At 50.5% G+C, this 24172-nt stretch overlaps 1 protein-coding gene across 1 annotated transcript in view; it reads right to left on the bottom strand.

The window, feature by feature from the left end:
• plxna1b (plexin A1b) overlaps positions 1-24172 on the bottom strand; it is a 183512-nt gene that overhangs the window by 60130 nt on the left and 99210 nt on the right. Inside the window, exons 6-9 of the mRNA XM_076014237.1 lie at positions 21921-22044; positions 19839-19992; positions 18752-18851; positions 12022-12136 (exon numbers count right to left, since the gene is read on the bottom strand). Coding sequence (XP_075870352.1) covers positions 12022-12136; positions 18752-18851; positions 19839-19992; positions 21921-22044 — 493 coding nt within the window. The remainder of the gene's footprint in view (positions 1-12021; positions 12137-18751; positions 18852-19838; positions 19993-21920; positions 22045-24172) is intronic.

The raw sequence follows: 24172 nt of genomic DNA, 5'->3' as shown, positions 1-24172 counted from the left end.
CGTGAAGGGGAACGTTGGTCTAATCCCAAAAATCCCACCCACTGTCGAGGCCTCTGAGGCAGGCGGCATCCCGCTTAATTAAACCGGCTGGAGCCTCGGACAATGCTGGGAAACAGATGAAGAGTTAGCCAAGACTGGAGGAAGAAGAAGAAGAAGGAAAAGGAGGAGGAGGAGGAGGAGGAGGAGGAGGAGGAAGCAGCTGTGTGAAGTTGAAGCTGTCTGGGTGAAGAAGTGGGCCGGCCTTGTTCAGGGTGCCACAGGAGTCGCGGGAGAAAGAGGCATCCTGCTGCTCAACTTAACTTGTCGGTAGCAGTGTGTGTGTGTGTGTGTGTGTGTGTGTGTGTGTGTGTGTGTGTGTGTGTGTGTGTGTCTGTCAGAAGCTGCACAGCCTCCAGCCGCCGCTAGGCCATCTTTTATTCATCCCGCCATCGACTTTGTGTCAGACCGTCGTTTTCTTCCGGCCTTCATCTTTTCCCCTCCAGTATCCCGAGCCTTCGCTCGGCCCTTTGTCTCGGTGCAACACACAATAATGCGGGGGGGGAGAAAAAAATAACAACGGGCTAAATATAGACGTATGCAAAGTGGATGGAGTTAATTGTGTGGCGTCTCACAGTCCAGCTCGTCTGGAGGAAACGCGTAGGAGGGAAAGAAGACAGGAAGTCAGGTGGAAGCAGGAAGTGACTCGCACACTCGGACGGACGAGTTCACATCAAAGACGCGGCTCTAAAAGATTTGAGCACGCCGAGCTGACTTCACCGATGGCATATTGTGCAAAATCAAGGCGACACACACACACACACACACGCGCACACACACACACACACACACACACTGAGGGCTTCTGGGAAAGAGAAAATAAAGACAGTGGGGGAGGAGAGGAAGGGATGAGGGGAAAGGAGACCTCGACCCGCAGAGAAACTATTTCATCAGCATTTCTGACAGGTGCCAAAACAGTTCAAAGCCGGCATTAGGGGGCTACAAAGTGCAGAGTACATTAAAACAATATTTCAGCCCGAGGATTCGTTTGAAGAAAAGAGATTTTTCTCCTTACAAATCCTCCCGTCTCCTATTATTATCCCCCCCCCCCCCCCCCCCCCCCCGCCTCCTCTTCCCTCCGCTTTCATTTCATCTGCACCAGAAGACGGATGCTGCGGTTTTCTTGGCCAGATGTGACGCTCGGCGCTGTTGATTTCCAGAGGATCGATGAGGGGAAGAAAGAAGAAAGGAGGAAGAGGAATGTTGTGCGAGGGGAAAAAAAAAAAAAGAAAACAATCAGGAGTTTTCAAAAGGAGCCGACTGGCCGACGGGCGAGCGCACCTGAGCGAGAGCTCCGAGGTGGCTGCACGCCGAGCGGCTGGCTGATCAGCTGATCAGCGGCTGACGAAGTTACACATGTATGGAGGGAAGCGGAGGAACGCACGGGTCCACAGATGGCGTCTCGGCAGCGCGGGAAACATCTGCTCTATTCTGAGGTTTCTCGTCTCCGCGAGCCGAACGTCTTCATGAGCGTCGGCGTGGCGACCGGCAGGGAGGAGGCCGCCGTCGCCGAATTTGAAAAAAAAACAACAAAAAAAAACTTCTTTGTCTTCTTCTAAGGCGAACACACGACGAGTCGGGTAAACAGGCGTCGGGCGACTTTTAGGATTTAGCCCAGTTTTTAAATAGCAGGCGAGCTTTGCGAACACAAGAGAGGAGACGCATCTTGTTGTCTCTCCAACGGCAAAAAACACCTGTCTGAGGAGGACTTTTCACACGGTCTTCTTTCAAATTCATCTGAATGAATCCTTTAAAAGGTGCAGAGTGTAATATTTGGTTTGATTTTTGATTTTTATATTGGTAAAAACTTCATATACTGCCCATAAACACATGAATAAAAGTGTATCATCGCAGCGCAATAAGAGTAATTAGGTTTTCCTACCAATAGAACGGTCCTCATATATAATATATGTCGAGCAATAAGGGTCTTGCTCCCTGTTAGCTGCCATCTGTCACCGCCCACATTTTTACGATGGTTATTATGTGGGCGAAGTGTCCAGATTTGGGTGCGCAGGCCACCGTAGTTCACTGGCAAGCTCAGGAAGGGGAGTGAGAGTTGCAGCTGATCGCAGTGGTGAATTTTTGCGCGGCACGCCAGTGACTTCACTAAACTAAACCAGCGGCTGCATCATTATTAATAGCATTCATACAATCGCGGTGTTTGACCTATATTTCTCATTTTCATCACCCCCCCCCCCCCTTACCCCCCTCGCCCCTCCCTCTCTTGCCCAGATGCCACTTATGATCGACTGTCGCTGTGAGCCGCCACAAAGGAGGGCTGCTGTCGTTCTGGGTCAAGTCTGTTCTACAACTGGTGCCAAGCCGTCGCCATCGCCGCCATCCAACGAGCAGCGCACCAACTCGACTCGCCCCGCAAAAACCCCAGGAAGAGGAAAAACGAAGACTGAGGAGAAAAAAGAATATTTAAAAACGAGAGCCGAGCGGCCGAGCTGAGATAATCTCCATGAGAACATTCGCATAAGAGGGTTCAGATAATGAGACAGTCAGGAGGTGTGTGTGTGTGTGTGTGTGTGTGTGTGTGTGTGTGTATGATGTGTAGGGGAAAGATTATAATCAGGACATACAGCGCAGTGTGGAGGTGGGGTGAAGGGTTGGAGACAAAGAGCCGTGTGGGAAAATAAATAAATAAATAAATAAAAGAATAAAAGCTTAAAAGGAAGGAAAAAAAAAGAAGAAAAGACTTCTGACGGCTTCGGCAGCCTGACAAGATATAAATTAATAAAGCTCCCAAAACACTGCGCATATGTAATGAGGAGGGTGTCTGCTCATTTTTTTCTAGGGGGGGAGTCCACCCCTCCCCCCCATGAACCCCCACCCCCCGCACCTCCCTTACACTCTTTCCCCCCGATCCCCCCGCCCTCCCTCCCTTCCCCCCCGAAACATCTCGGGTCCATCCATAATTAATTAGCCGCCTCTGTGATGTAGAGGACTATAGATCAGGGGAGGAGAAAAAATAACACGCTAAATAATGAAGTAAAGAGATATGGCGAGTCCGCCGGGAGGGCGAGATGGCACGGCCGGCCGCGGAGGAGATCCAGAGGGGGCGGGGGGGGGCACTGGCACAAATAACTGTGTGTGTGTGTGTGTGTGTAGCACCCCCCTCCCTCTCCCCTCGCCCGTCAGCTCGCCCCCCAGAGGCCTCGCCGAGGTCCTGCGAGCCGTCTGCAGCCCTAAACTGCAGAGCCCCGCTCGCTCGTTACCGCCGAAGCCACCGTGCATTAATATTAGATCAGAAAACGTGTCGGAGGCCTCGACCCTTTTATCTGGGGCCGACCTACACGGCGCCGCACGTCGCCCGTTTGAGCTGTTTGACACTTGAGTGACTGCGAGACGCTCGGGGAATGACTCCTGTTTTGTTTTTTTTTTTCCACCGCAGGATCTGGGCGGGTGGCAGCGTAAATGAAAACAGGGACACACATTGGAGTGATTAAACACGGACGTAAAAATACAAAATAAAAGTGTCCCTCCACCAGCTGCTTGTGGGTCCGTATGAACAGGGAGCGATCGTGCGTTGTGCTAAAGGACGGAGTGACGCAAAGAAAAACACCCAGAATTCCAGTTGCATGCACAAGTGGACTGACCCACTGTATAAAGTGAGCGCTGATTATTCATGACTGTAAACACGAGGCTAAGTAGAGCGTTTTCGAATCACGCGAGGCCGCTTTGAGTCCAGGAGGACGTCAACTGGGAACTGGCACAACAGGAGAAGTTTGACAACGTTATTTCCCAAAACTGGTGACGCAGAAGGAGCCCGGTGACGATAGAGTCCTTCTGTTGTGATCGCTCTGTCAAAATGCTTCCACTGCATTCACACACGTCTGTAGAATGTAGGTCAACGTGCAAATCATCCCTCAATCCGCACAAAAGATACGTTCAGCACTGTCAAAGCGGAGACCAAACAACTCCTCCTCCTCCTCGGAGTCGCAGCTGGCCAGCAGCTGTGTGTGTGTGTGTGTGTGTGTGTGTGTGTGTGTGTGTGTGTGTGTGTGTGTGTGTGTGTGTGTTCCTGAGATACGTTAAAGCCACGGGACTGAGAGCAAATAGAGCAAAACTAAATAAAACAAAAGAACCCGCTGCCCCATTAGGTGATTGTAAACAGAGATTAGAGACTGCAGATTAGAATCTACAACGTATCAGAAGCACAAAGCAAGTAAATAAACATGACAAAGTATTGCACAAGCTGTAGGGTGTGGTGGCTACACTGCATAGTGTGTGTGTGTGTGTGTGTGTGTGTGTGTGTGTGTGTTGAGGCCGCCTCATTAGCAGGCAGAAACCAGAAAGATGTTCTGTGACCAATCACACAGTAACTCTGGAGGGGGAGGAAGGTGTGTGTGTGTGTGTGTGTGTGTGTGTGTGTGTGTGTGTGTGTGTGTGTGTGTGTGCGCGTGCGTGACAATTTAATAAGGAGGCGACGTGTAAAACAGTGCAGGAGCGAGCGGAGCCAGCGACGGATGGAGGGATGGAAGGAGGGGCTTTGAACCTTTAAAGGGACTGTGAGATCTTCCGCCCACGTCCCTCTGTCAGCGAGCGGCGGCGGCGGCGGCGTTGATGCTGGGAAGGAGCGACGGGAGAGAGCAGGGACGGAGCGGGGCGGGGCGGTGCGGAGGAAAGCAGGCTGATGTCCTGATGGTGGTGGAGGTGACGGAGTGGCAGCAGTGTGAGAGTGTTTCCACTCTCAGCAGGGATTACTGAGGTCTCGCGCAACACAAGCTTTAATTTGCTCACGTCTATATTTATATGTACGTATATATAATCACGAGTATGAGTCTAAAAAAAAATAAAAAATCCCCCTCGCCCAACACACACGCTCTTTGATGTAGCACCCCAACACACACACACACACGCACACACACACACATGTTGATTCCATCTCCTAATCCCCTCTCTCTCCTTGACTTACAAGGCGCCTGACAACCCTGCCGCCGTTGATCCGCTGCACTGCGACGCCGCGCTAAGCTACAAGACAATGAAGTCAGCTGGAATGTGTGTATTATATTTTGCTATATTTCAACCCCCCCAACCCCTCTCTGCTCCTTATGGATTTTAATGGAGCGGAGGAGGTAGGGGTGGGGCTCCCCGGTATCATCCCAACCCAGTTCTGTCAGCGGCTCCTCAGCTCTTCACAAGGTGGAGCTCCATTCCGCAGGAAGACGCGTCCACCTCCAGCCGTTTCTCAACCGGGATCGCTAATCAAAAGATTCTTTTTTTAAGCGCCGCAGTGGGAAAAAATGATGAGATAATTCATGTTTAACGCAGGTGTGACAAGACCCTCCAATGCTAAACGCCTGTTAACGCGGCTCAAGAAAATCCCTCGGAAAAATTGAGGAAGATATTCACGAAATGCTCCCCCCCCCCCCCCCCCCCCTCATTTACTAAATTGGAAAATGAGCCACAACAAAATGAGCAGAGAACAGAGAAGCACATCTGGTTCTCATGATTACACACCAAGGCCTGGGACAAAACCAACCTATACCAAAAAAATCTTTAAGGGACTTTTAGCATAAATAATTCTAAATATAAATATTCTAAATTCATCCTTCCATCCCTTCCTCCATCCCTCCTTAGATTCATTCATCCATCCTTCCGATTATTCATCTATCCCTCCATTTATTGATCCATCCTTATCCATCCCTCCCTCATCCCTCCTTTCACTCCTTCATCCATCTTTCCATTTACTATCCTTTCCTCCATTTATTCATCATCCATCCATCCATCCATCCATCCCTTCCTCCCTCCTTCCACTCATCCCTCCCGTCTTCCTCTCTCGGTGACTCTGCATTTATCTTCCCTCCTCTTGCGCCAGGCTTCGCGGGGAAAATGCAAATATTCATGTGGCTTGGCGGTGAGGCGGCCTCGTCCTCCGAGGGGGCCGGCCGCGCAAATGAAGATTTAATAGGGGCTGAATAATTAAACCGCCGGGACCTGCGACTGGCGCACGCCGTAGAACGCCAAAAAAAAGAAAAGCAAAAGAAAAAAGACAGTCTGGTGCATCCACAGAGCCGGGCCGAGCCCAGACGACCTCTGCCGTTCCTCAAGGTCATGTGGAGGATTGAGGCCCCTTCAGCCAATCAGCCGGTGAACAGCGTCCTTTTAAACCTGAGATGGCCGGTGGAGGTGTGCCAAAAGCCCGCCCACTTCTTCTTCTTCTTCTTCTTCTTCTTCTTCTTCTTCTTCTTCTCTTCAGGGCGGCACCGGCTGGTCTCACCGTGGCGTCCCGGACCGGCGCCGCCGTCTGTCGAGTCGGGATTGATGCGAGATGTGAGGACGCCTGGGGAGCCGAGCGGCGAGGAAATGTTGGGAACGTTTCCAGAGAGGAAGGTCTTGCTGGGGAGGTTTTGGGGTAAATAAAAAAGGAGGCGGTGGGACGGAAAAGCTGAAAATATCTGTGGAGAGAGGAGATCTCTGCAGTGGGGCGTCAAGAGGAGGGACGGCCACGGCAATATTTTCTGAAGAAAACATCGTCTGAAACAAAATGAAGCTTCTGTCGGGCTGAATGAATCCATCTCACGTTCTCAACGTGGTGCCATTCAGCATTTTAGTGCGTCCTGGTTGGCTGCCCAGTGGGCCGACTTCCATCTGATTCTCAAGATTCCCTTCGGTTGGAAAGCTGACTGGGAGGCTGTAGCTTCTCTAACAGTGTGAATGTTTTTTCCAGCTTCACTTTGACAAAAGGATGGGAGGTGCAGAATCACGCGTCCTGCAGAATCCTGCAATCCCTTGCAGACCACCATCTTGCCAGCGAGTCGCATGCTTCCGCTGACCTGTTGCGCTGACTTCCCCTCCATGTTCTTCCAATTTCTTCCCTCCCTCCCTCCCTCTCTCCATCCATCCCTCCCTCAGTCCTCTCAGAGCAGATGGAAGAAGAAGAAAAAAAACCTGCTCTGGTTGTAATCTGCTGCTTGTTACAGTCAAATTCCTCCACTTGCCTCCTTGACCCTCGACTCTGAGCCCCTCTTCCTTCCTCCTCTCTTCCTCTCTCTCTCTCTCTCTCTCTCCCTCTGCATTTTTTTTACATCTGGTCTCAATTTTAGTACCTCTGTCCATATTGGCCCTTCGGCCTCGACTGAAGCAGGTTCCAGCAGCGGAACAGCCGCATTCCTTCGTGCACGTCCTGCGCCACATCTCACCCGCACCCCCCTCCTTCCTCTTCCCTGCCCCACTACCCCTACCCCTCCCTCTTCACGACCTTGTTTAGATTTCATTAAAGGCGGCTTAGGAGCCACATGCACCGTAAATACAGGACAGAGACGCACTCTCTCTCTCTCTCTCTCTCACACACACACACACACACACACACACACACACACACACACACACACATACACACACGTGCAGGTCTGTGTTCAAGCCCAGCTGCTGCCCTCATGGACATCAGGACGTGGTGGCGAGAGAAACAAAGATGGGTCACATGATCAGGGATCAGGAAGTAAATGGAGAGCAGAGAAAGAGAAACACACCTCAGAGTACAGACAGCATGTGAATGTGTGTGTGTGTGTGTGTGTGTGAATGTGTGTGTGTGTGTGTGGGGGGGGGGTGATGTAGACTGAGGTGATGAAGAAAGATCAAAAGGAAAACGCGAATAAAAACACTTCCTCTCTGCACGCAAACACACACACACACACACACACACACACACACACACACACACACACACACACACACACACACACACACACACACACACACACACACTGCCCCCCTGCAGCACTACACTGCTGGTTGTCCTGATAAGAACCAGTGACAGTCTCTCTCTCTCTCTCTCTCTCTCTCTCTCTCACACACACACACACACACACACACACACACACACACACACACACACACACACACACACACAGGCAGAAGAAAAAAAATGTGTCCATGCACAGTGAGGCCCCTCAAGCTGCCTTGCTCTACAATCTGTGGGGTGTCCTTCCCTCTCTCTGTCTCTCTCTCTCTCTCTCTCTCCCTCTCTCTCTCTCTCTCTCCCTCTCTGCACTCTGCTCAGTGTCTGAGTACCAGCCAGAATAAACACAGTGTGCCAGAATGTCACAGTCCAGGACCTTCACACCTCAGCCATCACAAACAACCCTGTCAGCCGTGCAGTCGACGGCTGAGAGAGGGAGTGAGAGAGAGAGTGAGAGAGTGAAGGAGTGAGTGAGAATTACATTTCTATATGTAGCCAATGATGGTTCAGCATCATCAACCTTTTGTGGGTTTGGTCGCTAGGCAACAACTATAGAAAGTCTGCGGTTAACAAGCCAAACACCACACTGGCAATTTACACCAACAAGACGAATGACAGAGATTCTTGTTTGTTTTTTTGTTTTGTTTTTTTAAGGTCCTACTTTGTTTTCTTTTTCAGCTTCTTTTTGCCTTACTGTCACACCAACTAAGTGCAGAAAAGGACAACTTACGCATTTCTAGATGGACTGAATTCGATCCGATCGGATTTTGCTCAACTTTCAACCAGTAACACCTCTCAGACTTATGATTTAAATGTGGCCGAGGCCTCACTGCATGGGAGCCAGTAGCCATCTTACCCGCTAGCTAGCGCTAGCAGTGAGCTGCAAGACAGGAGAGACGTGGGGGTCAGCTTTCCTTCCATTTAAACAACACTTCGAATCTCCATCAACCAAACAAACCAAAGCTGAAGACTGGAGCTGGTCTGATGCTCCTCAAGGCTTCGGGCCAGAACTGAACCTTCTCCGCAGGGTGTGGAGAGAGACAGCGAGGAGGAGGAGAGCGGACAGAGCGACGATAGGAAGCAGCCTTAAAAAAAATTAAACTAATAAAAAATATACTAGGCGAGATTATCCAACACTTTCAAACTTTCCTCTTTATCTGTTTTTTTTCTGTTGTTTTTTTTTTTATAATAAAGAACTCCTCTGTGGCAATTTTCCACCCGGTTGCTTCTTAATTCGTGAATTTGTTTGTTGTGCCATTGGAGGCATCGCTGATTCATGCATATTCGATTTGGAAATGTCACTCATTACATTTATTTCCTCCCCGCTTACTCCATTTATTTCCTTCCCCTCCTTTCTTCCTCCTATCTTGACACACTCGCTTCACAAAAACAAACAACACTTTCACCCCTTGGTTGGCTTGTTTGTTTGGTCCTTTTTTAAGGAGGAGGTCTCATTTCTTTTCTATTCTTTTGACTCACTGTTTTTTTGTCTTATAATCAAAAACAAAGTCATTTCTCAAGCTGTAATTCGTTGAGGGGAATAATAGGAGTCCTGGCTGCCAACATGATTTTCACAGTAACTTGATGCTACTTGGAAAATAAAATAAAGAAAACAACTGCAGAGAGGGAGGAGAGAATGTGTCTGGGAGACTGTATTATAATTAACCATCTCACACTTTTTAAAGTGGAAATCACTGCAGGACTCTAACACGAGGAGCAGCCACCTTCGAAATCGGGGGGGGGGGGATTTCTTGATCGCACTCGAGTGAAGACGAGTCCCCTTTAATCCCGCCCGCTGAGCTCTCCTGCAGCCGGGGGGGGGGGGGGGGCGCGCTAACGTCTCCTCACCCGCCCGTCAAAGGTCTTGCTTTGCCTTCAGAGTCGAGTCTCGGGGATCTAAAGCGGAGGCGACGCGCGACCCGCCGCTCCACCGGGCCGGGACACCGGAGAGGGAGTTCTGAGACTCCCGTCTCCTCCGTCTCCCTCCTCTGGCTGCTGAGGGGGAGGGATGCACATCGCCGACGCAGGGATGGAGTCGGAGGAGAGACGGATGGAGAGAAGATGAGGTGGATGAGCGTTAAAGTGGAGAGAGAGGAGGAAGGAGAGGAGGAAGAGGAGGAGGAAGAGGAGGAGGAGAGCCGTTCTTGTTGGGGCTCCGGGAGCAAAACTAATGGGTGTGGCAGCTCGGAAACACATGATGGATGAGTCTGGGTGTGTGTGTGTGTGTGTGTGTGTGTGAGTGTGAGAGAGAGAGAGGGACACTGGTTCCAATGGTGCAGTGTCTGTTTGGTGCTTTGCTGGCCAGACAAGGTGACAGGAAGTGGCTTCTATGTACTCATATTTTCTAGTTATTGCTGAAATTTGGTGAAAATGTGGAGAAATCTTGATTGGACATCACCTGCGCACACACACACACACACACACACGCACACACACACACACACACACACACACACACAAAGGGTGCTTTCCATGCAACTGAAAACAAGAACAACAGCAACTGCAGGGCCTGAACTCCGACAAGAACTTTTATTCACAGCACCTCTTTTCTTCTTTTCTTCTAGCTGCACTAAACTTGAACTCATTTTTTGCTGCAGTACCTCAAGTGGCCACTGGGAAAAATCGGTGCGCCGCCATATTGCCAGTCTATATTGCCGGTATACTATCCAGTTCTTGTAACACATCCATGGTTTTTACACAATGACTTTACCCGCAACATCACCGTGGGCCTTTCCTTCCTGTCCTCCCATCCAGCCCTGCCCACCGCCCCACCCCCCCCACCCCTGGCCCATGTCAGCCCAGTCGGCGCTAGCCAGCGCTCGCCGTGTCTCGCAGATGGGCGCGCTAATCCGCCAACATTAGCTCTGTGAGGCGTGAAGGCCGCGGCCCGTATGCTGCACCGGGTTTGGAAGGCGGAGGAGGAGGCGGCAGTGTTTGGGATTCTGCGCGGCTCGGCTCGGCTCGGCTCGGACGAGGATGAGGAGATAAAGACGAAAGTAATTGGATAAGGTCCGACCAATTAATAAAGGCCGGCGAATCACGGCTGGCCAACGGGGGCGGCTTTAATCTGCACAGAGATAACGAGGAGTCAGAGCACAAATATGAAGCGATAGCGTGGAAATTGTGTGTGCCTTTGTCCCTTTGTGTGTGTCTGTGTGTGTGTGTGTGTGTGTGTGTGTGAGGCATCAACACAGCAACAGATAACACAGCCCAGGCATGACTGTCAGTCACCTGGGAGCTCTGTGAATTTCCGTCCCGCAACAATCCACCGAGAAAATATGCATCTGAATGTATTTTTCCTCCAATGGCCGTTAATATATGCCAGCCGGTGCTGGTGGTAAAAAAAAAAATGATAATGATAAAAAAAAAACAACAACAACAATAACAGCAGAGTGAAAACAGCGCGGCCTCGTGTCCATCACTAATATCCCGCAGCTGCTGACAAACACTTGTTATGCCTCGCGTGTCGCCCGCCGCAGCCGCAGACAGGAGAAAAAAAAAACAAATACGAAATACATGCATGATTGATATTAGCTTTTATGCTAATGCAGCATTTGGCTCCGTGGGCGAACAAGGCAGCGTTTCCCATCACCGGCCATTCATCGCAGCCTGCTTATGGCCTTATGGGCCACGACAGAATTATTGCTGCACAGTACACAAGCTGTTGTCTCCGTGCCAAGAGGAGACGCCGCGACACGGGCAGGCTGCAGACACACACACACACATGGACTCACACAGCAGGGCGATGTGAGGAACCCTGGGGGCGAAGGCCACAGAAGGTGCGAGCTATGTTTGGGTGTGTGTCAAACGCCTGCCAAATGTGTCAGCGTGTTGTTGTGTGACTTTCCTTATTTTACATGAGGGTTGAAATGTCACCCAACTTTCACCGCGTTTGCCATCGTTTGCCGTCAACGCATTCACGTTACTTTTGCCATTACTGTAGGTGTTTATTTTGTATGCAGATTGAGAGGTGAATTAATCAGATCAATTAATCGGAATGCGGTTTCAGATTCCGTTATTCTTGTGTTTTTATGCCGGTTGGCTTGGACCCTCAACTTCCTGTTTGGATGGCGAACAATCAGCGCATTCTGACCATCAGCACCTGCGTCAAGGTCATTTAAAAATTCCTTGTAAATGGTAATTAAGTCGTGGTGTGTGAGCACGCACAGTACGAGTCTGCAACCATAGCATTTCTCTGATCTCCAGACGGACAAAACAGATTCATGGAGACCTCGGAGGAGTCAGATGACCCCCTGGCCACCACGCGGCCGTTTCCCCGAACACGGCGGCCGTCTTACCTCGGAGACGTTGACGCGTCCCTCCTGGAAGGAGCAGTCGTTGGCGTTCTGCGTGCAGATGTGGCGGTACTTGCACCAGTGGCAGGGGAAGGAGCCGTTGACGCAGGACAGGCAGCTGCAAGCGGACAAAGAGAGACAATGAGTCGTCTTCATCCACTGAATCATCAAGGAACTTCACATTCGACGAAAAAAAAACAAAAGAACAGAACATTGAAAAACAGTGAACGGCCTGGTTAGCCCTCTGTTTGCAGCGCACAGAGACAATGGTTGCTCCCCTCAGCTGAGCTTTTCTCATATGAGTGATTGCTATGTACACAAAAAAAACAAACAAAACAGGAGGTCGCAGGGGGCGGAGCCAACACCTGGCTGGGTGGTGACGTCACAAAGGGCTGATCTCTAAAGCCAGTGTTTTCACGCACACACTCGCACAAGCAAAGGAGAAACCGAGTGAGTTGTGGGCAAATGTTACATTTTCCCTCGTGTGTTTGCAACTCCACCCTCCTCCTGGGCGACGCCTCGCCCTCATCAGCGGGTTTGACCTTTCAAACTCGGTGGCGAATCCTCTTCCCCTCCTCTTAACTTCTGCCACTTTTACGTCCGGCGCATCAGCCGTCTTAACCTCGCCCTCCTCCTCCTCCTCCTCTTCTCCCTCCTCCACCTGACCGCCGTCTGCTCGGCAACAATCGGTTCACCAAAGATCTCTGCACACGTTCCCCACCTCCACCTCCACCCTCCACCCGTACAGCTCAGAGCCTTTTCTTTTCTCCCTCTCTCCCTCCCTCCATCCATCCCTTTCATTCGCTGCTGTCTCATTTTAAAAAGCTCTCCCCCTCCGCCCCCCCCCCCCTCCACCACTCCCCTCCCCCGCCCGTTCTTTGTCTAAAGCCGTCTTTCATCCGCGGGGCAGAGAGCGCCTCGCCACTTTAAATTCACCTGCCTCGGATGAGGCGAGGTGCAGATAGAGGCGCTGAAAAGGGAGAAGGGGGCTAGAAATCAAAAGTAGGTGGATTTTCCCCCGAAAGAGGCGGAGACGTCGAGCATCGTGGGAGAGAAAGAGGAGAAGAGTGGAGGTGAAGCCAGCGGGCTCTCCATGGGATCCTCAGGAGAGGGGGGGGGGGGTCTGCGAGTTGGGAAGCTAATACGACTTCTGTGTGTGTGTGTGTGTGTGTGTCTATGTCTAAGCCGGACCCTGCGAGCAGAGAGAGAGAGCCAAACAAGTTCAAGCGTGCGCTTCATCAACGCAGCCTCCCTCCTGCTATTGGCTGCGTCTCTCTCGGGCCCACCGCCGAGCTTCTCGCCACTTCCTGTCAAAGGCGGGCGAGATCACCTGACGGCGTCATTAAAAGCTGGGAGAGAATGAAACGGCTTCGGAGCAACCGCAGCGAGCTGTTCTCTCGTCTCGTTTCGCCGCAGCAGCAACGGTTTGGGTGAACATATGGTTTATTAAAATGCTACAATTAAAATTGGACCCGCAACAATAAAAGTGTGGGTAAAGGTACTTAACATAAAGGCTGATTTGCTATTCAAATGCGTCTGCCAGTTATGAATGTGCAGCGCTGAGTGCACTGCACCCCCTCACCAACACGCTCTGGAGTGCGTTTCAACCCTGTGTAAAATGCCAATTACCCCTCCACTCATCAGCGTGGAGGGTGGGGGATGGAAAGAAAGCGTGGAGCTCTACCTCTGGAGCTCCTGCGCCCGAATATGATTCCATCAGACCAGTCAGACGGCGGATTCATTTGGATCAATTAGGGTTCCGGCTCGTTTGTTCGGCGCGCCCTTTAAGCGATCGCTTCCAGACTGGACCCCCTTCCTCCTGAGCGTGGATCAGAGGCTGGGGCTTAATTCAATCCTGCTGCAGCTTTAATTGACCAATTTAGCATTGTGCTGAGAGAAGCTGTCCATTTAGAATGAGGGATGCGCAGCCACGGAAATAACAGGCCTCTTAATACCTCGCAGGAGCGCAAATAGGGGATTTGTCAATGTTACCAACAAATGGAGGGAAAGCGATTAGGCCAGGGCCGAATGGGTTTGCGCAAAGTGCACGGACGCACGAGGCAGAACTCGGAGGGTGGCGGGGGGGGGGGTGAGGGCTCAGGGTCTCGCGCCAAGTGAGCTGGTGAGAATCAGGAGGTCCAGGGTGGGATGAGGTTATAGGGTGAAGTGTGGGGGTGGACCCATAGAGCATGCGCAGCAGTGTCACTTGCCATCATGCCTCTGTAAATTACATGATCTATTTGGCCAATCAGAACAATTCTGGAGAAGGTCACTTACAGCCACGTCAGGGCGCAGCCAATCAGAAAAAGCTGAGAGACACAGCAGCACGTACGACGTTGTGACGTCAAGCTGGGAATAAACGACTAACTGAAAAATCTATAACAGAAAGATTTGCCAAGAATCGCGTTTCAAGTCACAGTCGTCCTGTTCAAGTTTTTTTTTTTTTACTTGAACTTGAACTTAAAGGCGGTTATTTTGGTATTGCGGTCTAAGGGAAAAATGCTTTTTGGGCCCATTGGATTTTTTTTTTCTGCAGTACCTCGAGGGGCCACTGGGGGAAAAGTTGGTGCGCCACCATATCGCCAGTCCGCTATCCGGTTCTTATAATACATCCATGGTCTCCGTATGATGGGGCAGGATAAACGAACACGTGGCAGGTTAGCAGTTAGCAGTTAGCGCAGCCTATTGTTCCGTCTGCTGATGTTTGAGGGCCAAGCGAGGCAGCAGTGGCTGGGTCTGAATTTCAAAGACAGCGTTTTTTTTTTTTTATTGTATTGTTAGGCCCCTCCCCCTGCCCCTGCCCCTCCCCCTCTGCCTCCCACTTCCCCGCCCCCTCGCATCCATCAATGAAACTCATCAAAATACAGTGAGGCAGCGGCTTAGCACAGCAGGTGAGCGGGACGAGGCGGCGGGCAGAACAAAGTGTGGCGAGCAGAACAAAGTGTGGCGAGCGGTTCAGACCCACTCCTGCCACCGAGTTCACAGAACAGGAATCAGCTTCTGACGCCACTTTTATTTGTGGCTCGGTGGCTGCGAAATAACGAGCGCGACCTCAGCAGGTGACCGCGGCCAGCTCGCCGTCGCCATCACTGGGCTCATAACTCAATGTTGTCATTTAAAGGCTCCGCCCACAGAGCCTCCCACCCCTCCTCCAAGGCTCTATTAGCCTTCAGTCGAACCCCAAACCCTCTCCTTTCAGCCCAGGACGCCGGCCCGTTAAAAAGAGAGAAAGAAGGAAAGAGAGAAAGAAAGAAAGCCCACCCAAAGGCCATTTGGTGGTGTTTGATAATTCTTCCTCTCTTGTCTGGGGGTGGGCTCTCTCTCTCTCTCTCTCTCTCTCTCTCTCTCTCTCTCGCTCTCTCTCTCTCTCTTTCGGCCGCCCCTCCCAGATATCCCCTTATCCCCTCTTCCCCGTCACTCAGCGTGGCTCTGGGCTGTGAGGGAGCGGCAGGCACGCTTCTGGTCTGGCCACACTCATAATGTCGATTTAATCCCTTCATATTCAGATGCTAATCGAGCCACACCGCCTTTAAAGCGACGGTGTATTTTTCCGGGGATTTGCACAATGGAGCTTTGATTTTCTGCCCCCTCGCCTCCACCTTCTCTCTCTAGACCGCTTAATACAACCTGCCCTCCCAGTTAGATGTGTTAAATCATCAGCTGCACTTCACAGCCGTTTCCCGACATTCTGGCGTTTCATTTTTTTCTTCAGTAAAGAAAGAAAGAAAAAAAAATGTTTGACCCTTATGTTTATATACTATGATTTGTACTTTAAGGGTTCGGCCCAACACGTAATTTCAAGGCAGGAGGCTTTGAGGAAGATTTTACGCTTGCAGATCTAATCCAACCATCAACGCTGCCTTGCTAAAGTCCGCTGGGCGATGAGGTTTGGTATAATAAAACGCATCTCTACCATTCACTTTTTTTTAATTGGACGACTCTTCCTTAATGAGATTTGGAAACAGGAACTTTCTACTCTAGTTTGCAGCTCGGTAACGAGGCCTCGGCCGTGACAAAACAGCCTCGTGCTCACTGGCTCCTCACTGAAAGAGTTTTTTAGGCCGCCAAAAGTTGAGAACAAAACCATCTGTGGATGTGTGCAGCCGAGTCGGAGGCAGAAGCAGCGAGCAGCTCCGAAAACCTCACAGGACCAGATCCAAAACCTTTTTTTTTTTTTTTTTTTTTTTGCTAAGCTTGATCCAAAATGTATAAACACACGAGGCCCAAGTTATAAAAAAAGATAAAGAATTCCTCTTTAGTTTGACACTGGGTGCTTTTCATTTCAAGGCAGAGCTGCTGAATAATTAAACATTCCTCTAGGACGGCCAATATAATCATCACTGGATCCGTTTTAAAAATCGAGAGCTGGCCATAAAACAGGAGAGGACGAGGATTCCTGCGTTTAGTTCCAATATTTAATGTTTATAATGGGCAGCAGGAAATAAAAACCCATTTAAATCAGGAAGCGTCAGTCGCAGCGCAAAACACAACCATTAAAACTTTGAGCATTCCCACTTGCTTTCACTTGGATTCACAGCTTTTAGGTCCACTTCGTAGGAAAAGAAAACACACATAAAAATGTATTTATTTTCCCGCCTTGCTAATTACTATAAGTGCATCCTCAATCGCACACCAAATGACCCAGTCGGTGGCCGAGACCCATTAACCAGTGGCGAGACAAGGTGCTTCACACACCCTCACACAGACAGTTGAACCCCAATTTATTGGCCGACTCTCCTCCCCGTCTTTAATAAATGGCGGGACCGCGCGACGAGAAGGAGCGTATGGAAATATTTAATTAAGGAGCAATCATGGCCGTGGGTGATTTTCTATTTCAATCTCGGCAACCCTTAAACTGAAACAGTGGGGATTCTAATTAGATTAATACCACTATGCAAATTTATGGCATTTTTGAGGAGGCAAGAGCTGCGACGTAATCAGCCGGGTAAATAAGCGTGAGGGGTGAGGGGGGAGTGTGTGTTTTTCCCGGGTTCGAGGGGGGGGGTTGGGTGTCAGCGCGCGAGTGGAGCCCATTAAGAAACATGATGGAGCCATTCCAGCGCGGGGCTCCTCGCTCCTGTGTGGCGTCGGCGACGGGCGTCGGTAATTTACGAGTCGTCTGGTTCCCCTCCTCTGATTTAATCATCTTCCAATGCGTACGGAGGTGTTTCCAGCCAAAGTCCATTAGAGGAGGAGCTCTAGAGCTGGCGGGCGGGCGACAGGGCGACCTGACTGCAGCTTCACGCGTGAATGAAGTCAACGCAATGCCCCTCCTGGACGAGGTTGCCGGTTCCAATCCCATCAACCAGCGACACGCCGACGTCTGGGAGCCTCAGCGGCCGTGAGGGCCCGGACCGCCGGCTGGACCGGAGCCTTATCTTGAGCATCTCTAGTGGCCATGGGAGGCTCGGCCTCCGAACATGCAACATGTCATATCTGTAACTCGGTTACGCTCGGCCCATTACGTCCCTCGCAGGCTGCATTCAATCAGGAAACTGGATTTAATCAGAGTCCCGCGGGGTAACTTCCACAAATGTGCGTCGGCTACGTCATACAAATGTGTTTTTGTTTTGTGTGGGTTTTTTTTTTTGCATCGACTGACTCATTTCAGAGACAGTGATGCAATCCTTCTTGGACTGGGCGTTTCCTGCAGCTTATTACAAAGCGACGACGCTGTTCAACAGACGAACCCTCGTCTTAAACACCGCAGGCTATTAGCGGCAGATACATGAACTATTGCTCGACATTGTAAACCCACCACACCCTTAACCAGCTGAGCTAATCGTCGCCGGTGCGCCCGAGGGGGATTCTCTGAGAGAGAGAGAGGGCAGCGAGGTCAAAGGTCAGACTAACGGATTAGGTGTCTGAGACACTTGGGGCTTGAGTGAGCGGCGGAGGTGTGGCCGCGCATGTCCAAGTGCGCGAGCCGGCAGCGTGGGGGCGGGGGGGCGCAATCCTCCGAGGAGGCTCATCTGACATCCACCAGGGGGTGGTGGTGGTGGGGTATCCTGGGGTATTCTGGGGTGGGGGAGGGGTGCCGGGGCCATCTGCCACCTCGAGGCTAATACCCCGGCAGACGCTTTTGTGGAGCCCCGCCTCCCTGGGCGCACGGCACGGAGAAGACACGGAGCCAGTGAAGGATTGTTTTACCCCGGCAGGGTGAGCAAGGTGGGACGGTGACCCCGGGGTGACACTCGACGGACGGGGCGAGCAGACGGTGGATTAGGAGAGGTGGCGAAACTGCGAGCCGGGGCCCAAAGCCGGAGGAGTGTGAAGCAGATGGACGTGAGTCAAGAAACACTACATATACAAAAGCCTTCTGCTGGACCAGAACCTGAGCGCTCCAAAAATAAAAGACATGAAAAAACCACTGAAGGAGTGAATCACGAGGTGAAGAGGTGTGAGATACTTTGCACGATACACTGAGAATCAAACACTGCCCAATGTTCTCAGAGTAATATCACGATTAGAATGGAATTCTCACAACTCAACAGTTTGTCATATGAGGCGTGTTGGACCCCCACCACCCTGCGCACCCCTCCCACCCTGTAACATGAGCCTCCACTGGAGGTCAGAGAGGGATGGGACATTTCTGTGTGTGTGTGACTAATGGAGGGTGTCTCTCTGAGAGTATCCCCTTAAAGAATAGAGACCAAAGAGACCCGAAACAAGGCCACGAACAAGCAAACGCGAATAATAACGCGGCCATGAATACTTAATGTGCTGAACTTACGACTGGTGGACGCTGCAGTTGTAGAAGACAAAGTCCACGCTGGCGAAGCGTTTGCCCGTCTCCTTGGACTTCAGGTAAAGCTTCACCACACGCTTGTCACCTGCAAAACACAACACAGACGCTCGAGCTTAGTTTGCATGGAGGGGAGAGAACACAGCAGTCACACCGGTGAGGTATATTTACAGAAACAATACCTAATCGACCCGCGGTTGCACGTTCTAAATCGGAATTCTTCCCCGCCGCACCTCCAGAGACGCATCGGCACGCACGCAAAAAAGAAACACGGTAGCTTAGCAACACGCCGCTCATGTCACACCCGCAGTGGGGCGGCAGTAAAAATAGCAGCGCCAATCAGCGCTCGCATGCCAGGGAGAACTGATGAGAGCTCGTAATGGGGCATAATAGGTTCCCACTTGAAGAACAACTACGGCGCTCCGCTTTGAGGAAACTTGAAGTGTTTTGTTTTTTTTTTTTCCTCGCCTGACGTGTTTTCGTGGCTTTGAAGCGACCGACACAAAAGTTTGCCGGCTGACAGAATCGGACATGAAGCAGGTGCGAAATCTCTGCGACGAAAGGGAAGGATGCGGGTATTTTTAAAATATCACAAAGTCGCCCGCTGTGAAAAGGAGTTAAGAGCATAACCAGGGTTGTTGGTGAGGGGGGAAAAAAAAACTGACAACGACGTGTAATGCATGATAATGGGAATTCAAAAAGTGTTCTATTTTGGGTGAATAAATGTAGCCTCTCGTTGGCTGGTTTGAAACAGAACGCGGCGAGCCTCATTGGCTGTGACAAGGTATTCTGAATATAGACGGGCAAAGCAAATCGTTTTGCCAGATTAACACTGTACCGTGCAATGCAATGCTTTGCACCACTCCAATCCCGATGTTGGAAAAAATATAAAAGAGCCCGCGGGAGGAGATATGTCAGCCAGTGACGAGTACACAATGCTCGGTGCTGCAGATAAAACAAAATGAATGAACGATAAAAAAAGCGCTTAAAAAAAAAATCTCCACGATTAGAAATTTAAAATAAATGAATAACACGATACGCCCAGTGAGCTCACAGCCCAGTTCCTCGTGCCCACCTTTGTTCCTGGTGATGGGGATGATGTCCCGGACGGAGGGGGACATGCAGTAGATGTGTCCCCCCTGGATGTGTCCCTCCGTCTCCACGTAGTCCTCGAAGGAGCAGTTGACTCCCAACGACAGGTCGGGGACGTTGCGGGCCTGCAGGACCAGCTGCGGAGCAAAGAGGGAGGGAGGGGGACAATCGGCGCAAGATCAATGCAAGGACACGGTGTACATGGATTGTTATGAGATATGACATGAAGGTTAATGGGCGTTAGGGGAAGTGTGTGTGTGTGTGTGTGTGCGCGCGCGCGCGCGCGCGCGCGCGCGTGTGTGTGTGTGTGTGTGTGTGTGTGTGTGTGTGTGTGTGTGTGTGTGTGTGTGTGTGTGTGTGTGTGTGTGACAGCAGCACAGGAGGAAAGGAGAGCAGGGGTGGCGTCTAGTGCGTCAATCGCAGCAGCCATTATAACGAGGTTAATGTCTGTGTGTTAATGTGCGGAGTGAAGGTGCAGCACAATGGAATCAGTCAAACTCGCGACACGCAGTTGCAGGTGGTGAAACAAAAGGACGGCTCAAACCAAAAACAGCCTCGAACTCGGACGCTGAGCGCTACAATTAAGCTATTAAATGTCCAGTGTGAAAAATTTGGCCTGATGATATGATTTTTATTTTGGTCAAGGTTTAATATTCTGTCCATTAATACATTATTAAAAGGGTATACTCACAGTACAATAAAGGTAGTTTGGGTTTCCTACTAAGGAAGCCCAGTGCAGACAATCTAGCCCGCCTAACAGCACGTTTCATATTTAGCATGAACACTCTTCACGCGTCTTCAAATAAACCAACGAAGAAGAAGTCGGATGAGGCATCCAAGTTTGTGTGTGCGCCGCAGGCAGCCGTAGTTCACCGGCAAGCGTGGGAGAGGGGGGGTTTGAACGAATGAGAACTGCAATCTAAAGTTTGACCACTAGATGGCAGACTTTTACACGCCGTACCTTTAAATGTGGGAATGGCCACGTCAGGGCTCACCGGTCATGACTCGGACGTGCCTTTCTCAGCTAATTATTAGGTGATTAATGCTTGGAACCAATCAAGTGCGTCGCCGTGTGCACTACAGGAGTATCGATCGTCGCAACCGGTTGCCAAGTCGGATCACCTTTGACCGCGCGGCGAGCGTGACCCGATGGAATTATGGCCGGTTCAAAGATGATTGGGACGATTATGATGAACGATCGGGAGCGACGGGCGACCGGCTGACGCTGCGGGGCCATCACCCACCCGCCGTCGTACCGGCTGACTTGACGTTAATGTGACGTGCGCGGTGAACACCAGCAGAAGCGCTGGTCCCCCCCAGCGAACGGACGGACACGCATTTGTCTCCTCCACACTGACTGTTCTGCACAGGCGGCCATTCCCTGGATGGCAGCACCCACATTCCCACAAGTCAGCATTCCTGTTCCACAGTCGTCATACGTGACTGACAAGCAGGGGAATGCGATCTGTGTGTATGGAGGAGGGGGCGTGACCGTTGCCACAAACACAGTCTTGAGAAGTTGTTTAAAGCCACAATATTGGATTTTCTTTATTTTATTTCTAAGTATATTTTCAGTATGATTTAAGAGACAACGAACTTGGGGTCATACACAGCGTGAACGCTGCATGAGCTTCAAGCCAGAAGGCTTCAAATGTGGAACACATTATACAATCGACATATCACTCAAAGTGTTATAAGTGGGTCAGAGGAAGAACAAGATGCTTTACTGCTCCGATTTGTGAGGTGGGGGAGCGGACCACCCGGAGGAAGCCCACACGCACACACGAGGACGACATGCAAACTCGGCACACTAAAAGCCCCCCCGATCCAACCAGCTACTTGAACAAAGGTATAATCACACGCTGACGTACATGAGCAGCAGCGCAGCAGGCTGGAGATGCATGCTTGAAATGAACTGATTGTAACTCTGATTCATTGAAGCGGCGCAACAGAGAATCCAAATACAAACAAACATATTTCCACTCTTTTTTTTGTTTAGTTTTTGTTGCCTTATTTACGTAGACTTGAAAAACTTGAAAGTATTTCATTTCCAGGTGGGACCCACCTGGACTTCAGACATGGTGACGGAGATGTTCTTGGGCTGGACGGTGAGCTCCACGCACTGCCTGGGGTCGGAGGCGAAGCGCTGGGGCTCGCTGGCGCGCTCGCAGCGGTCCTTCCGAGAACAACTGTTGAGAGGAGGAGGGGGGGGGGGGGGGGGGGGATAAAAAAAGAGATGAGTAACACTAGACAAAATCAATACAGCAGAGGAGGGAAATTAAGCTAATATGACAATTGCAATAAAGTCATGACAAGCGCATTAGAGAGACGGACAGGAGCAGCGATCACAGAGTCACACAGATGAGAGGAATGCTGTCAAGATGAACACACTCGCTGTTACCTTTACCTTATTGGCCCGGACATTTATGCAAAGCTATGCGAACGCACGCTCTTTGAAGTTTGAAGCACCACCGCACACGTTTAAAGCTCGGAGGAAGCACTAAAGAGATCCACTGGCCTGTTTCCATTGGCTGACAATGGGCACTTTTATCTGCATGAAGAGCAGGTGCTCGTGCTGAGCAGGCGCAGTCGCACTGTGGCACCACGTTTCTGTAGATTGTGGGTGAGTTTTGGGTTTTTTTTTAAGTACTGCTTGTGAGAGATGTAACTTCAAGTGTGACATCTGCAAGATGACTTCTAGTCAATCTCACACAGCTGCTGGGCCCCCCAGCGTCCCTGCAGTCTGCAAATAAAAGGAAAATCAAACCTCAACAATCAACATCTCTGTCTTTTAGTGATTCCCACTTAGTGGTTCATAATGTATTGGCTATCGCTTCACCCGCTCACGTCAACAACAACAACAACCACAATAACAACAACTGGTCCCAGCAGTGAGGACTACATACTGATGCAGCTCTTTACGAGGCCTTAACAACAAGAGCAGAGGAGGGAAAAAAAAGCCAATCACCTTCTGTCCCTCTTCCCCACACACACACACACACACACACACACACACACACACTGGCAGGCACGCAAAGGTATGTGCAGGTTTTCTCATTACGGACCTCCTCTCCTCCTGCAGCTCCTCTGGCATGTGCGACTGCTGGAGCTCATGCGTGATTGTCAGTCACGGAGCTTCAGTGTGTGTTTGCACGACTATGAGTGTGTGCGAGTGATATGCATGTGTGCGTGCACGTGTGTGTGTGTGTGTGTGTGTGAGAGTGCTCCGTTCAATTCCGCTGTTGATTGAAACCACCGTGGATTTTTAATAAGATGTGGCTAAAAGCACCAGAGGGCTGAAACGAGGCTTATAAATTATTTGCCTGCTATTAATAAGCCCCCCCCAACACACACACACACACACACACCGATCCTCCTTCCCCGACACATTTTGTCTGCGAGGTTCCCTGCAAGGCACAGCAGGCAACATTATCAGGTAGGAAATGAAGGCTCGCGACTCGAGGTGAGAAAAAAAAACACCTCAAAAAACAGAGAAGCCGTTTTTATCGCAGGTTGAAGCCGATCGTGATGGTGTGGTGTGCACCATTTTAGAGATGTGTGTGTGTGTGTGTGCCTTGAGGAGAGACAGGTTGGTGATATTGTAGGTTTAATTAACACAGAGCGAGAGAGAGATGGCGTGGGGCCAAGTGCTGGAGGTTCTCCGAATGAAGTTTAACATCCTGTCACCTCTCAATAACATGTAGCTGCTCTTCAGGGCACACGCACACACACACACACACACACACACACACACACACACACACACACACACACAGGCCCTCAAGCCACTGGCAGGAAATAGAGTGCATATTGACACATGTATAACACTGCATTAATAGTGGGATCAAATGGGTGAATACACATACAGGACACATGGGAGGAAGTGTGTATTTCTTAATCCGTGTGGCCAAAAAGTGCATTGCACTGGTAAAAAAAAAAAAAAATAGAAAAAACATGGACATTTCAAAGTAGTAATAATCAGATTAAATTCAGTCAGATCGGGGAAACTGACGTCTTTTCCGGGATGAACTTGGAAGGCGACTGGACTGACTTTGAAAATGGACCAATCGGATTACTTCGCTACCAGAGCGGCCAACCAGTCACACTGCATGACTTTGAGTCTCAGCAGTACTGAGGTTTTGGACTTCTTCACCCAGATTTGCTTCAGCAGATTTATCAGTGAAGGGACTGATGTGTTCCACACAGGGAGAAATGGAAAACGTGTTCTCAGTGTGTAGACAAATTAAAGGGACAGCAACTTTCCTTGTTTAGCCAGAGTCAAACACCTTGACAAGGAGGAACCTCTGACTCCACTGA

This window comes from Nelusetta ayraudi, unplaced genomic scaffold (genome assembly GCF_046127955.1).
Source record: "Nelusetta ayraudi isolate G7.1 ecotype Tasmania unplaced genomic scaffold, CSIRO-AGI_Nayr_v1 ptg000168l, whole genome shotgun sequence".
NCBI classification, from domain to species: domain Eukaryota; kingdom Metazoa; phylum Chordata; class Actinopteri; order Tetraodontiformes; family Monacanthidae; genus Nelusetta; species Nelusetta ayraudi.
This window is presented reverse-complemented; position numbering and strand designations above follow the sequence as displayed.